This window comes from Helobdella robusta, assembly GCF_000326865.2.
Source record: "Helobdella robusta unplaced genomic scaffold HELROscaffold_53, whole genome shotgun sequence".
NCBI lineage: Eukaryota > Metazoa > Annelida > Clitellata > Rhynchobdellida > Glossiphoniidae > Helobdella > Helobdella robusta.
In genome coordinates, this window is record NW_008705278.1 from 634,936 (window position 1) to 650,383 (window position 15,448).

Genomic DNA, 15,448 nt, shown 5'->3' on the forward strand with positions numbered 1-15,448 from the left:
CAAAAAAATTGTAAATACTTTCAATTTTTTGATATCTATTAAGTTTTTGCATATATATTTAGCTTGCTGACTGTGAAGTGAGTTACTTAACATGGCTCATCTCCCTACATCCTTTTCATCATTATTAATCACGTCATCACTTTTCTCGTCAGCTACATCACCCACTCATATTGATTTCAATTCCCAATCCAACTACATACCGCCACATAACTGCAACTACTCGCTTCTCACTCACAACGGTTGCTGCAACCACCAAATGATGCTGCACCAGCAACAACATCAACAAGATGTGGCTATGAATCTTCAACTACAGCAACAACATGATCCACATTTTTCACAGCAACAACATTCAAACCACGACAACAACAACATGAAACTAGAACTTGAAAACTGCGACCTCTGGAACAGTTTTTCGAAACTCGGCACCGAAATGATCGTAACGAAATCTGGTCGCCGAATGTTTCCAGCACTTAAAGTCAAACTAACCGGTCTGAAACCGAATCTCAAGTACGCTCTCCTACTTGATATCGTACCGTGCAATCGAAACCGATACAAGTTCACAAACGGACGATGGTCGGTTACGGATAGAACTGAACCTGCAGCGGATCTGAGCTGTGGGAGGATGTTCGTTCATGGGGATTCCCCGGCAAGCGGAGAGCATTGGATGAGGCAGGTCGTATCATTCCATAAGATGAAACTCACAAATAACACGACCGATCAACATGGACATGTTAGTTTCAATGGGGATGCTTTTATTTTTACAATAAGAATTTATGAAAAAATAAGTAAAATTAATGATGCTGCTGACATGCCAAACAGTTTTTTTTTTATTTTCATAAAATTATATCTTCCTAGATTATAAATTAACAACTATACAGAAGAATTTTATTCATTTTTCTACAGATAATCCTGGCAACGATGCACAAATACACACCTCGCATCCACGTAGTTCAGACTGACGACCTGCAAAGTCTCCATAGAATTCCATTCAACACATTCCCATTCCAGCAAACGTCCTTCATAGCTGTCACTGCCTACCAGAACGAGATGGTCACCAAGCTGAAGATCCATCATAACCCATTCGCTAGGGGCTTCAGGGAAACGAAAAATTATAAAAGGTATGTTTGGTGTCTAAAATTTCATACAAAAATTAATTTTTCAGAATGAAGATTGGCGGTTAATTACGAAATTAAAAAATTTATAGAAAGATAAAATATTTTTTCAACTAAACAAATTAAAAACTTTTAGTTTATTTATTTTTTTTCTTTTATGATCAAGTAAACCAAAAAGACATGCTTCTTCATCTGACGACGACGACAGCAACATTGGTGTTAGTGAAAACAATCATCAATTAAACCATCAACAACAATTTGAACGGCAACAACAACTACAACTACTACATCATCAACCGCTACAACAGCTGCAACCACAACAACCACAACCGCAATATCAAAATAAGCGAACATACTACGATCAGTACGATGAACCCGAAACATTTACAACTGTAACGTCACAACAACCGCTAACGAAACGAAGAAAAATAGATATGCAACATCAACAACTACTACAAAATCGACAATTTTTCCAACCACAATCTTTTTCGCAACCACATCAACATCAAAAACAACAACGGCATCAAATGAATTACTCCAAATTTGAGAACACCACTAACAACTTTTCTTACACATCACTCTTTACAACTTCAACTCCAATCAGTTACAACAACAATAGCAAGCGTTCAACAAGCAACGTGCATAAAAATAGCACTGATATTGCAGTGAACAACAACATAAACCTGACCAACTTAGATAACAACTCAAATTTTTACGACATCCACAACAACTCATCAACATGTTATCATCCAGCCACTCAACGAACGACATTCAACAGCGCTGCCACACCACCATCCGCCTCACTACCACTTCCAACAAACACGAACGACAGCGGCTACCACACGTACTCCTTCAATTCACCACCCAGTGCATGGACGCCAAAAATTACAAAACAGCTCAAAAATTTCACATCACCGTATTATCGAAACCGGCATCAAACCGATTCATCAGTCGGTAACAATACGTGTCTTACTCCGGCTAACCACTGGTCGGTTAATTCGTCGATAAATGTTCAGCCGTTCAATTACGCAACAAATTCTATGTATCAAAACGATTCGATGCTTCGTCAGAAATTATCGTTCACCGACACGACGAGTCCGATCGAAACATCCGTACCTCCGACCTTCCCAACAAATGCATCAGCATATTTCACCAACCAGCATCTTTACAACAACGATAGCGAGGTTGACCACAATGACCACCTTTTTTTCTCGACAAACTTTTTAAAAAATTACCAATATCCGAGAAGCATTCTGCCTCAAAGCAGCCAACCATTCATTCCAAACTGCTTCAACTACTCTGCAACAATTTCTCAAAAGCCGCAACTGAAAAAATGCGATTGAGACATTTTTTTAAAACTAATTTATTTTTTATTAATTTTTTTTAATTTTAACGGATTGTAAATAATTTTAAATTGTACAGTTTGTGAACATTGTGTGTATGGTGAATTGTAATTTTTAGAAACAGTTGTACATAGTTTATTATAACTACATTTTTTCGTTATATTGTAAAAATCGAAGGAAAGAAAACCTTTACAATAGTTTAAATTCAAATTATTCGTTGAATGTGATGAATCATGTTTCTGATTTATTCAACATTTTACAACAGAATCTGTCTAAATAAATACATTTTGCTAAGGTATCGTGTGTTTATTTTTGTTCAATATCGTTCTTCATCACTCGATAGTTTTTTATTGAATTCCATTTTACATAAAAAATCGAAGCAACTACCATTGCAGAAGAAATCTGACAACGAAACAGACAACCGGATAGTAAATAACATTCATTCAATGTTATTCAATATGTCAATGTTATTCATAACGTCATTAATTATTGGCATAAACAAGTTACCTCCTTGTAACAATACCAGGAAGAGTTTTATTAATTGTAATGGGTATAGATGCAGGTGAATGTTATACTGGTCCGTGACGGTTTTCAGACAGATAGAATTAGAATTAGGTACTAGGTAGGTGCATACTGCGGTATAATGGCGCGAGATGACGTTTTCTCTGGGGACTAAGTCCAACCAAATCGCTAATTCTCCAAATATCGTGGACAGCTTCTGTGCATCTTGACTTATATTTACCGAATTTTTTTACTTTTTGTATTTTTACTTTTTTACATTTATTTTTTGTCATTCATTAACGCTTGACTCAATGGTGGTGTGTACAATATGTGCGTGCCTGTGTGTACGCCTGCGTGAGTAAATTTTATCAGTTTTTTTTTCTCCTCAAACTTAAAAAATGAAGTAAGAAAGTGGCATTTTGAAATTAGATCAAAATTTATGTTTGATTGCAACGCTCTAACAATGAAATTTGAAAATGTAAATTATTCAATTTTAGCGTCCCATTAATTCCAAACACATACAAAAGTATGACGTTTCATTGTTCCTCGCACTTTTAATTATCTTCTGATTCATGGTTGGAGCGCGAACGAGTCTTTAACAAAAAAAAATTTGTAAACGATTTTATAAAACTTTTAATTTTATTTCATTTATATAAATAATATCCGCATAAAAAATACGTTTAAAACAAAACACAATTTAAAAAACAAACACGTGAGAATATTTGTAATTATGAACCTGAACGGCATGACGTTTTGTACTTTGAATCCAGGCGTACGTAACAATGGTAGCCAGGTTTACAGTCTTCTCCCTGTTTATGGAATAAAATTCGTCTATATTATTAGCATCATGTAACGTCTAACGTTTTTAAAACAATTTGAAAATTTTAATATTAGAAAATAAAAAGTTCACTACTCTGCCTAGTTTCATTTTTGAATACTCAGCGGCTATTGTGGGCAAACCCGACGATGGAGCCCGGGTCACCAAAGAGGAGATAGTCACAATAAAGAGAATCCTCAGAGGCTTGTAAGGGTGTCTGTTAATAGCGAATCGCATGGTGGAGGCCCAGTCACCAAAAGGGAAAAGCAACTTTCAAAATAAAGAATCTTCAGGCGTGCCAAGTAACAACTACATAGTTCCCATAGTCGAAAAAAATAATTAAAAACAATAATAGTTACGGTTCCCAAAATATGCGCAGGGCGAGAGTCGGATGGTGGACTTGGGCAGTCCTTTTGCAAAGCGTTGGTATGGGTGGTGTTGGTCTGTGGGTCTTTTAAACGTTACGATTAGCCAGGTAAGAGTTTTACGTATATCTAGAGTTGGCCCTGCGTCAGTGCTTAGATGGGCTTGGTTGAAATTTTTCCTGTCGGTGGTGATGGTTCTTGACACACAAAAAATAGAATTAATAAACATTGGAAAATAATAGTGAATAATTAAATTTGATGGATAACGAAATAGAAATATAACGCACGAAGCAGGAGCACATTGGACCACTTGAGCCATCCGACCTCACTTTTCTACAATCATCGCTTTGAGCTAAATTAACTATTTCAAATTTTTCGATTGTTTGATAATATTTATAAATGCAGGAAATTGATCTTCTGATAATATAATAAGTTAATTTCCGTTAGTTTGAAATAAAAAATGATAAACAAACCCATAGATAAAATCAACAACCCCGCAAAAACAGTGCTAAAACCTTTTCTCATCGTTTAGCTAATTGTAGCTATGAACAAATCTAGAACGGTCAGTAAGAGATTTGGAAAAACAACTTCGAACAAATCTGTATATATAAGCGCGTATCTCGCTCGATTCACATTCTTATATATTTACTAATGCGTTTGATACATTTATTAAAAGTTAAATATCCAAACAATATACTGACTATGCAGAGTTTGTTAAAACGTTTAACATGAATTTAATAAAATGCTAGATGCATCTCGCCGGATTAACATCGTACGAGAAAAATAAATCTAAAAAATTAGGTTTAAAAATAATTATATGATTAAATGAATCAACATCACGTCGTGAAGGATTAAAACAAAATAGATTACATATAGGAATGATTGTTTTTCAATTTTTATGGAGCAAACTTTAATTTTATCTATTCTTTAAAATGATAAAAGGTATGAGAGGTTGTTGATTGAATGAATATATTTCAAACAAAAATTAATTTTTTTTAATTAATTTAAAAAAAATTATACTGGCTTTTAAAGCAAATTTGTTAAAAAATTGTGCAAACACAAAATTAAGGTTGCCAATTTAGTTAGGCTACTGCAATAGACTGTTAAGATGTTGAGAAATACACACTGACGTGCGCAGGTTTTTATTTGAAATTATTTATTTATTCATATATTTTTTCTATTTTTGTTAAAATTTATCAAAATTTCATTACTCAAAATGCCAACAATCTGTGTGTTTATCAATCAGAATATTGTTATTGTACGATCTTTAACGAATGTTAAGTTATGAAGTTATCAGAGGCGGTGTTGAGGGAAGACTCAAGCTAGGGAAAAAAGAAAATATTGATAATTTCTGTGTAATACAAATTTGACGTAAATTAGCAAAAAATAGGTCACTAACTTAGAAGTTTCAAAAATCCTCTCCAACCAAAACTGGATTTAGGTGAGTTGGCTAAAAAGTCATCTGCTATAGAATTCTAAAATCATCCCAAAGGCAAATTGTTAGATAAGCCACCGACTGTTATATAGATATATTACTCATCTAAGATATCAATAAAATTGGTCGATTAAGATTTGTTTAATGAAATTTAGATTTAATTTCATTATTGTTATAGTTTACATAAGTATTGGTAGAAATGATCCAATGATGTAATTTTATTTGCAGAATCAGGTGCGATTCAGCCAGGTCAAACTGAAAATTAAAATGTTTCAAGATAAACAAGAAGTTAAGTAAACTATTATATTATACCCAAAATTCGTTTTAAACTTTAAACATTTTGTGATATGAAGTAATATTTTAAAAAATGTTGAAACTCACATAACAATTATTACATAAATATTTCAATCATCGAAATTTTCATCATTATATTCAGCATTTAATAAAAAACATTTAAAAATCAGTTTTTCAAGTTAATTTTAATTTTCAGATAAAAACATTACCAAAAATATTGTTATAACCGCGGAAATCATAGAATTGCGCTGTGTTATTTAATATTTGACTATTGTTGCCTCAGCAATATTTGTAATCTTTTGATTGTAAAATGGGTTATATATACGTTCTGCTTAGTCAGGTTCCCAGCTGAAAAAGCAAAGTCGCAAATGTGATTTATGTGGTTACTAGGATTAGTTTATTATTTCTAATACTTTGGCATTCAAATAAACGTCCAACAAAGTTTGCGTTAGAAGCAGTTGTGTTCATCTATCGGAAATCTTCAACCTACGGACTAACGATAACTTGACGATCGTTGGAATCTACAACACTGGCGTTGGAAATATAGAGAATATTGAAGTTAAAACATCGGTGTTGGTAGTTGCGAAGTCAAGGGTCAACAATATAATTATCAAAATTTTTTCTTAAGTTATGTGACTTAATGGGTAGAAACATGTATCCACTCAAAACATTTTAATTCATCGTTCACATTTCCAATTTTTAAACCTTTTATTTAACAAAAACTTCCACAGCTTCAGCATTCTTCCACACGTACTTTTTTCTCGCGGAAGCGATTGCGAAAATTAATTTCTCTTAGTTTCCAAGAGAAATTAATCGTTTTAGTTGTTTTAAGTCGAACTGACAGAAAGTTTGTTTGAACATTTCAATTAATGAAGCAGATATATAGTAAATTAATAAACGCTAGATAGCTGGAATTGAAATATAGTATGTTACTGAACCCTAAATTAGCAATCTACTTTGATGGTTGTTTCAATACAATCGTTTCCCGTTAATTTTCTAAACTGATTAGCAATTTCGTCAAAAGATTTATTTTTTGTTTCTGGAAGCCTGAAAAAAATAAAGATCAAGCAAGCTATCATGATGGCCACGAAGATCAGGAAGACGAACTCCCCTGTGGCTGCCTGGTGGGTTTCAGTTGATTTGACGAATTAACATGACACATCGATCAACGTTGAAATAATTCACTAATCGAAACTATTAATACTAACTTAATAAAAAATAAAATTTCAAGATCATCACACTGGTCATCGTGACATTAAAAAATGAGGTCGGTCCTTATACTACAGATCAACAAATCTACGGGCTTGTTGCTTGTTTTATTTAGGACCTCAATTAAGTTATCCGCTCAACTGCAAGGCAAAATCATTGCACTCGACCTTTTAGTTGTAAAGTCTACCTTCCATTAGCGGCGGATGGATAACAAATTAAATAAAATCTCTTTTTTTTCACCAGACCTCGGTTAAAATTGTTGAGTTTTTGTACATTCGCTACAAAAGTTTGCCGTACTAACTTGTGTGATTTCAAAACACATAGCTACAACAGCGTTTGATATCCAGTTAGCCAGTCCAGTTAGACTCATGGCTCTGGCTCTGGGACCTTGTCTGAAGAGTTCAGCTGTTATCATATTTGGAATCGGTCCTCCCCGCTGGCAAACATTATGGTGTAAGCTATGACGCATCCAATGCTCACGTAACCCATTGCTGGGTAGTTAGGCTGTGGAATTGAGTATTTCAAAAATTTCCGTGTTGTCAAAAAAAAAGCTAAATATCATAATATGCGTAGCACAAATTATTAAGTTATTTCATGTTATTTATTTCACAGTTCTATTTATTTATTGAAATTTTTACATTAACTGCAGGCATAAATTTAATTCGCCAACGTCACCGAAATATTTCTGCCATTTAAATGGACAGATGTTAAAAATGGTAGGGATTGGATTTTATACATCTTCCAAAAAATGAATAAAGTATCACGCCATTCAAATACAAAGGGAGGTGGATAACCATAAAAGTTAATAATTTCATGAAACTTTTTTTAGTGGTTTCAGCGTTTCTATCAAAATTGAATTCACAACTTTATTTTATAACAAATTTAATTAAACTTTCTTTTATAATCAATCAAACTAATTTAAATAATGTATAATTGTATCGAAACCTGTAAATTTAAAGCCACTGTTATAAGCGATAGAGAGAGAATCATGCCGATTATGGGCCCCATCAGCAAAATTCTCCTTCCTAGTCTGTCCATAAAAGGAATCTTACAGGCAAATTATCGATTTTATATTAAATTAATTATTAAAATTTATAATATAATGAGAAAAAAATTTGGTGATGCATGAATGAATTGATTCAGTATTTGCTATTTTAGCGTCGTATCTTATAAATCCATGCTCATAGGATTAAGTGCTTGGGGTTTATTTAATTGAAAAAGATAATTTTTGGTTTTTTTTTTTATATTAAAATTCAACAACTACAATTGTTCATTTTAATAAAAATTTGTGGTAAGAGATTTGGCGAAGTTTGAAAGATCTTAAATTAAAAGGTCAAAAAGTAATTCTGAAAAAAAACTTACGTCAGGAAGAATGTGATAACTCAAAAATATTTGAAATTCACGACTACAAAATCAATGAACCAGAACAGATGTAGTTTTTCATAACAACCAACAAGTGAAAACCAAAATAATAACACTAATATTAACGAAATTACGAAATGCTCACCACAAGAAAGGTCATAATGACGCTGACTATAGAGGGTCCCAGATTAGCATACTGGATAACGTTCGCCGAAAGCCCAGCGTTTATATAAATACTAGAAGAGTAATAAGTGATGGCGTTTATGCCGCAGAACTGTTGCAGCACTTGGAGAATCAGGCAGACAATCAGAGGATTGATGTATTCATATGTTTTTAATATTTTCAATATTGTATACGAGTCATCTGGCCCTTGGTTTCTTGATTCTACTTCCATTTCGCCAATTTCGTCTAGAACATCGTCACGCCGGCGCAACCATTGCAGAGCTAAGAAAACATTAGATTTATAAAGAGATTCACCCTCTAACAAATTATTATTTCATAAAATAAATCATTTAAATTTGGCCACTGGAGTTATAACTTGACAGTTTTTTAGCTTAAAGAGTTTAAACTGTTCATTCGTTTATTCCAATTTTTAAACATTGAAACAGAAAATTTTCACAATTTTTCAAATTAAAACTACAAACAATGTAATAATATCTTTCACCTTTAATGGCACCTTCTTTGTCCTCCCTAGCTACCATTAGAAACCTCGGACTGTCGGGGAAGAAAGGGAAGATGAACAAACTGACGAAGCCAGGAATTGTATTCATTAGGAAGAGAATTGGCCACTTATCTTTCGTACCTTTTGTCACAAGGAATTCAATTTTTATTTTTATTAATTTAAATTTATTAAAATCAATTTTTTGTGCTCTGATCTGAGTTTCATTTTTAAAAAATGGCAAAAAATAACGATTAACACTTTTTCAAACTCTATAAACAATCGACAGAGCACCAAAAAACTTTTTTCTCCTTATAACCCACACCAAAAATTACTTGACGATAAATCCAATCGAATTACATGAGGTTTTGACAATTAAATCATAACGAAAACCAAAAAAATAAATAAAAAAAATTAATGAAACAAAATGAAAAATTTTAACGAACCCAATAAATTACTCAACCCAAGTACACTACCGACGACGACGCCAATCGAAAGGATCGTGCCAAATAAAGTACCCATGGCCCCCCGCGAACTGAAAGGTACCATTTCAAGCATGTACATCGGCCCGAGTTGTGTGGCAGCTCCTTTTTAGTGTGTGTGTGTGTGTGTTTATGAGTGTGTGTATGTGTGTGTGTGAGTGTGTATGTGGTATGTGTTGGTGCGTGTAGGAATTTGTGGGATCAAACAATTGTTTAGCATCAATAAATAAGACCATCAACGTAGTTGAAGTTGTTTTGGGAAAATAACAAATAGTCTGAGATCAATTTAATTCACATCCATTAAACAAATAACTTCAAACAACTGACCAACCACAGCTTATTCCAGTTATGAACCGACCAATCAGAAGTAGGGTAGGCGAACCAGCATAAACACACGCAAAACTAAGCACCGCTCCTACCATGGTTGGGACAGCGTTCAACATGACGGTATATTTTCTATTCAAATTAATGATTCCATTTTGTATATTTAACTTTTTATTTTCACAGCTTGAAAAGTCTGCAACCAATAAACAATCATATCATTATATCGATTGTAATGGACAAGTTTAAAATAATTTCATTTTTTTTTAAATTTTCCTGTTATTAATTTTCAAATCTATCAACAACAAACAAAAAGTGTATAGAAATGCACGTGAATCAGCGCTTCACACACACTAACACTGCACGCGATAGTTCGTGGAGCTCTTCGCATTCAAAGCTAGTTACTGCAGTAGCATTGTCAGACGCCATAACCATTATACTATCACGTCGCCGAGATTATAAATTACTTTTAAGAAATAAATAATACTAAACGAATGATTTTGTATAATAAAATAATTAAATTGAATTTTTATCCGAAAGCAAAACACAAAACCTGCCCAGTTTATCTGCTACGAAGCCAACGGCGAACGCACCTATCATGCCTCCACACACAAACACGGCCGTGCACAGTGACCAGATAATTGTCAGAAAGTTTTTACTGACTCCATCATATTCGAGATTGGATGTGTTTTGTGGTGGTAATGATGTCAATAGTATTGATAATGATGATGTTGTCGATATTGATGATGATGATGAATTATATGATGGGGATGATGACGATGATGTTGAGTTCGGTAAGACCATTGCCGGCGAGAAAGAGTCATTTAGAAATTGTTTGACCAACTGCAAATCCCAACAATTTAAATGATTCAAATTTAAAATTAGTTATGAAACTAAATGATGAGTTAGTTATAGTCATATGATGAAATTGCTTTTTGTAATGGTTAAAACCAGCTCACCAGCATAGGCTGATTCAGAACGCTGATATTGTACCCAAACTGAAAGGCCGTAGCGAAGGCTATCAGGAGACCTATCAGGGCGGTTGAACATGTCCAAGCCTGGGGTCAATTTTGGGATGATATCAATATTTAATTAATGATATCATTACGAAATCAATCTGAAGATACTATCAAACTGATATCCTTACGTTAAGTTAAGTTATAGTATTAGTTCGGGATGGTATCAATTAGATATCATCTCGAATAATAATAACAACATACAGACTATATATTAGATTCCATCCATTTTATAACCATGCCAGGTATAGAACGAAACATATTTTTGGAGATTAAACGTTAAAATATGACAAAAATCAAAGCAGAATTGAGTTAGTGCCAGTTGCATGAAGTAACGTTCACATATACCTAAAACAGTAAATTAAATAAATGAGTGCAAATTTTGTTATTAAAAAAAGCTGTTTAAACTTACCATATTGAACTAACAATCAGGCTTGTAATGGTGATAACGAATGTTTAAATTACTTTACTCTTAAGAAGTTTTCAGAACACTTGAATTAATTAAAAGTTAAAAATTTAATACTTTAACCTCATAGTTGAATTTGTAATACAAATAAAAATTTAGTGAAGTTGAAAAAGTGTTATCTATTCTGAATCGATTTAGTTAAAGTTATTCATTTTTTGGAATTTTTGCTCTTTGTAACTATCTGTGGTTTTTTAAGAATAATTGAAGGCATTGCATTCATGATTTAAACCAAATGGCACTGTTTCTTACGATGTTTTATTTTCCATCACATATGGGGAGCACGAATTTTATGTTTTGTCGCACTTGCAGTACTTTTATAGATCCTTGGTCAGACAAAGTATGAAAAATTAAAATAAAATTTTAACCAGCTTCACTAATTTTATTTAATTTGTTGAAATCAAACGTAAACCAAAACCATATTTAAATAAATTCTGACCAGTCAGTTTATCTAACATTTTAACAGTCATCACGAAAACCAACTAAATGTTAGTTTATAGCAAAAATTGATGAAAAGTTACAAACTTGTTCATATAGTTTTTAAAAAATTTCAAACGAGTTTATTGAAATTTAATCCAAATGGATAGGATATCCCCAAAAACCAGAGCCGACTTCTTTTATAGCTGGAAAGCTCAACCAGCTTTTAGCATCTTTGAGTTCACACAGACAGCCACCACTGCTACCAGGAGCCACAGGTCGCAAGTTGAAGCCGGCGCACATCCAGTTTTGCATGCACTCCAACATGCAGTAGCCTGGCGAACATCTCTTGTTGTACACCGCCTGAAGACTATCACTCGCTATGTAGGCGTCCATCAAACGTTTGAAAGCATTTCTTGCACTAAGCACTGCCAGCAAAATAAAAATAAATTTCGAAGTAAACACTCGTCAGTTGCTTGTTTTATTTTAACAAAAAATTGAATGTTCTCACATTTCAATGCGGGCCTTTCACATATGTAATAGTAGCCTGCCGTGATACAATTTCTATCTTTCCAAAAGCCGGAATCAACAATTAGAGCACAGCAGACGTTTTCATTAGGATCACCAGATAATTTGTTCCATTTCGTGAAGTTGAAGTCACTTCCATCCAGCTAGTAGTTAACTTGGTTGAGGAAGCATTTCACGCGGTACAAGCCGATCCAGTAGTTGGAAAGCAGGTGGGGGCTGAGGCAACATTCATTTTTGGTTTTTATGCTATAAAACTATTAAAAAATGTAGTGATTAGTCCACAATTTTGATATTTCATAGCCAATTTGTTTGAAATTATATAAATTTATATATAATTATATATATATATTTATATATATAAAGGTTGATGGCAAAGAAAACAATGTCCTATATATATATATATATTTATATAATATTTACTTTTTCAACTTTTCCAATGTTGTGAATTTAAATAAGTTATTTTTTCATTAATAAGACCAACCCGTTTGCAATGATGAAGTTGGTTTCGTCGTCCGAACCGATGCTGACCAGCAAACTGTCCATACTCTCGCAATTGTTGAGAGCATCATAAAATGACAGTGAATATTTAGTGGAAAAGAAGTAACACGATTGGTTAAATTCCAGCCAATCGGGGCTAAGGCATGCTGCAGTACCTTCTTTGAAAATTTCATTTCAGTTAGGATGTTTGTAGTGAAATTTCAAGAAGACAATCAAATCCTCATTTTAAATCACCTCACATCACACTGGACTACAAATTCCAGTCCATGGAAGCAACATTACTGATATCATGTTAATGATTACCCACATAGCTGATCTTAAAAACGCACGTTTTCAAAATGAAGAAAGAAAGTGTTCCTTTATCTCAAGTATAACATAAGTAAATAACAGATTTTTAATGAAAATTTTTTAATAAAATCGTAACTTGGTTAGTATAACAAATTTAACCAACTTTTAAAATAAAAGACAAGTTGGAGAACTCTGACGGTGAACAAAAGTTTCATGACTGTCGTCATCACGAAAATCAGTCAGATTAGTTAGATCAGTTGTTTCTTCTCAGGCTCCGTACGTATATCAATAAAAAATATATAATAAACGTTTTTCTATTTGTGTTATCTGTTGATTCAAACGTGAAAAACTCATGTAAATACTATACACAAACTATATATGAATTTATATTACCGTATATATCACTATATAACTATATATAAGCAATAACACTATATAACTATATACAAATCTATATAACCGTATATATCACTATATAACAATATATAATCAATAACACTATATATCTATATATAAATCTATATAACCGTATATATCATTATATATAACTATATATAACCAATAACTCTACATAACTATATATAAATCTATATAACCGTATATATCACTATATAACTATATATAATTAATAATTCTACATAACTATATATAAATCTATATAACCGTATATAACACTATATGACTATATATATTCAATAACTCAACATAACTATCTTTAAATCTATATAGCCGTATATGACACTATATGACTCTACATAACTATATATAAATTTATATAACTGTATATATCACTGTATAACTATATATAATTAATAACTCTACATAACTATATATAAATCTATATAACCGTATATATCACTATATAACTTTATATAATCAATAACTCTACATAACTATATATATGTCTATATAACCGTATATAACACTATATAACTAAAAATAATTAATAATTCTACATAACTATATATAAATCTATATAACCTGCTAACTACTACTGGACTAAACTGGTTTATCTAATCGCCTCAGTGGCTCTAATCTATTAAGCGCTAAGCGCATAAGTTTGGGGATTGTAACAAACTATATATAAATCTATATAACCGTATATATCACTATATAACTAAATATAATCAATAACTCTACATAACTTCATATAAAACTTTATAAACGTATATATCACTATATAACTATATATAAACAATAACTCTACATAACTATATATAAATCTATATAACCGTATATAATCAATAACACTATATAACTATATATAAATCTATATAACCGTATATAACACTATATGACTATATATATTTAATAACTCTACATAACTATATATAAATCTTTATAACCGTATATAACACGATATAACTAAATAAAATCAATAACTCTACAAAACTATATATAAATCTTTATACCGTATATATCACTATATAACTATATATAAACAATAACTCTACATAACTATATATAAACCTATATAACCGTATATATCACTATATATTTATATATAATCAATAACACTATATAACTATATAAAAATCTATATAACCGTATAAATCAATATATAACTATATATAATCAATAACTCTACATAACTATATGTAAATCTATATAACCATATATATCACTACATAACAATATATAATCAATAACTCTACATAACTATATATAAATCTATATAACCGTATATATCACTATATAACTTTATATAATCAATAACTCTACAAAACTATATATAAGTCTATATTACCGTATAAAACACTATATAACTATATATAATTAATAACTCTACATAACAATATATAAATATATATAACCTTCTAACTACCACTAAACTAAACTGGTTTATATAATCGCCTCAGTGGCTCTAAACTATTAAGCGCTAAGCGCATAAGTTTGGGGATTGTCACAAACTATATATAAATTTATATAACCGTATATATCACTATATAACTTTATATAATCAATAACACTATATAACTACATATAAATCTATATAACCGTATATATCACTATATATATCTATTTAAAATCAATAACTCTACATAACTATATATAAGTCTATATAACCGTATATATCACTATATAACTATATATAATTAATAATTCTACATAACTATATATAAATCTATATAACCGTATATAACACTATATGACTATATATATTCAATAACATTACATAACTATCTTTAAATCTATATAACCGTATTTAACACTATATGACTATCTATATTCAATAACTCTACATAACTATATATAGTTATATAGTAATATATACGGTTATATAGATTTATATATAGTTCCGTATAGTTATTAATTATATATAGTTATATGGTGTTATA

The 15,448-nt window shown here is 31.5% G+C and overlaps 4 protein-coding genes across 4 annotated transcripts; 1 reads left to right on the forward strand and 3 right to left on the reverse strand.

The window, feature by feature from the left end:
- Positions 1 to 370: 370 nt before the first annotated feature.
- HELRODRAFT_86699 (hypothetical protein) lies at positions 371 to 1,167 on the forward strand (the record flags this gene model as incomplete). The annotated part of the gene is made up of 2 exons (XM_009028065.1): positions 371 to 730; positions 904 to 1,167. 2 exons carry the CDS (start codon positions 371 to 373, stop codon positions 1,165 to 1,167), a joined length of 624 nt encoding a protein of 207 aa, XP_009026313.1.
- A 5,644-nt stretch (positions 1,168 to 6,811) lies between these two features.
- Positions 6,812 to 6,979, reverse strand: HELRODRAFT_86697 (hypothetical protein; the record flags this gene model as incomplete). The annotated part of the gene is made up of 1 exon (XM_009028064.1): positions 6,812 to 6,979. A coding segment is annotated over one exon (168 nt), but the record flags the coding sequence as incomplete, so codon positions are not given.
- Positions 6,980 to 8,688: 1,709 nt separating this feature from the next.
- On the reverse strand, positions 8,689 to 10,559 carry HELRODRAFT_150702 (hypothetical protein; the record flags this gene model as incomplete). The annotated part of the gene is made up of 5 exons (XM_009028141.1): positions 8,689 to 8,882; positions 9,103 to 9,240; positions 9,543 to 9,683; positions 9,910 to 10,034; positions 10,453 to 10,559. Coding segments are annotated over 5 exons (705 nt in total), but the record flags the coding sequence as incomplete, so codon positions are not given.
- Positions 10,560 to 11,948: 1,389 nt separating this feature from the next.
- HELRODRAFT_179298 (hypothetical protein) lies at positions 11,949 to 13,336 on the reverse strand (the record flags this gene model as incomplete). Its single annotated transcript, XM_009028142.1, has 4 exons — positions 11,949 to 12,158; positions 12,479 to 12,539; positions 12,805 to 12,976; positions 13,273 to 13,336. 4 exons carry the CDS (start codon positions 13,334 to 13,336, stop codon positions 11,949 to 11,951), a joined length of 507 nt encoding a protein of 168 aa, XP_009026390.1.
- Between the last annotated feature and the right edge of the window lie 2,112 nt (positions 13,337 to 15,448).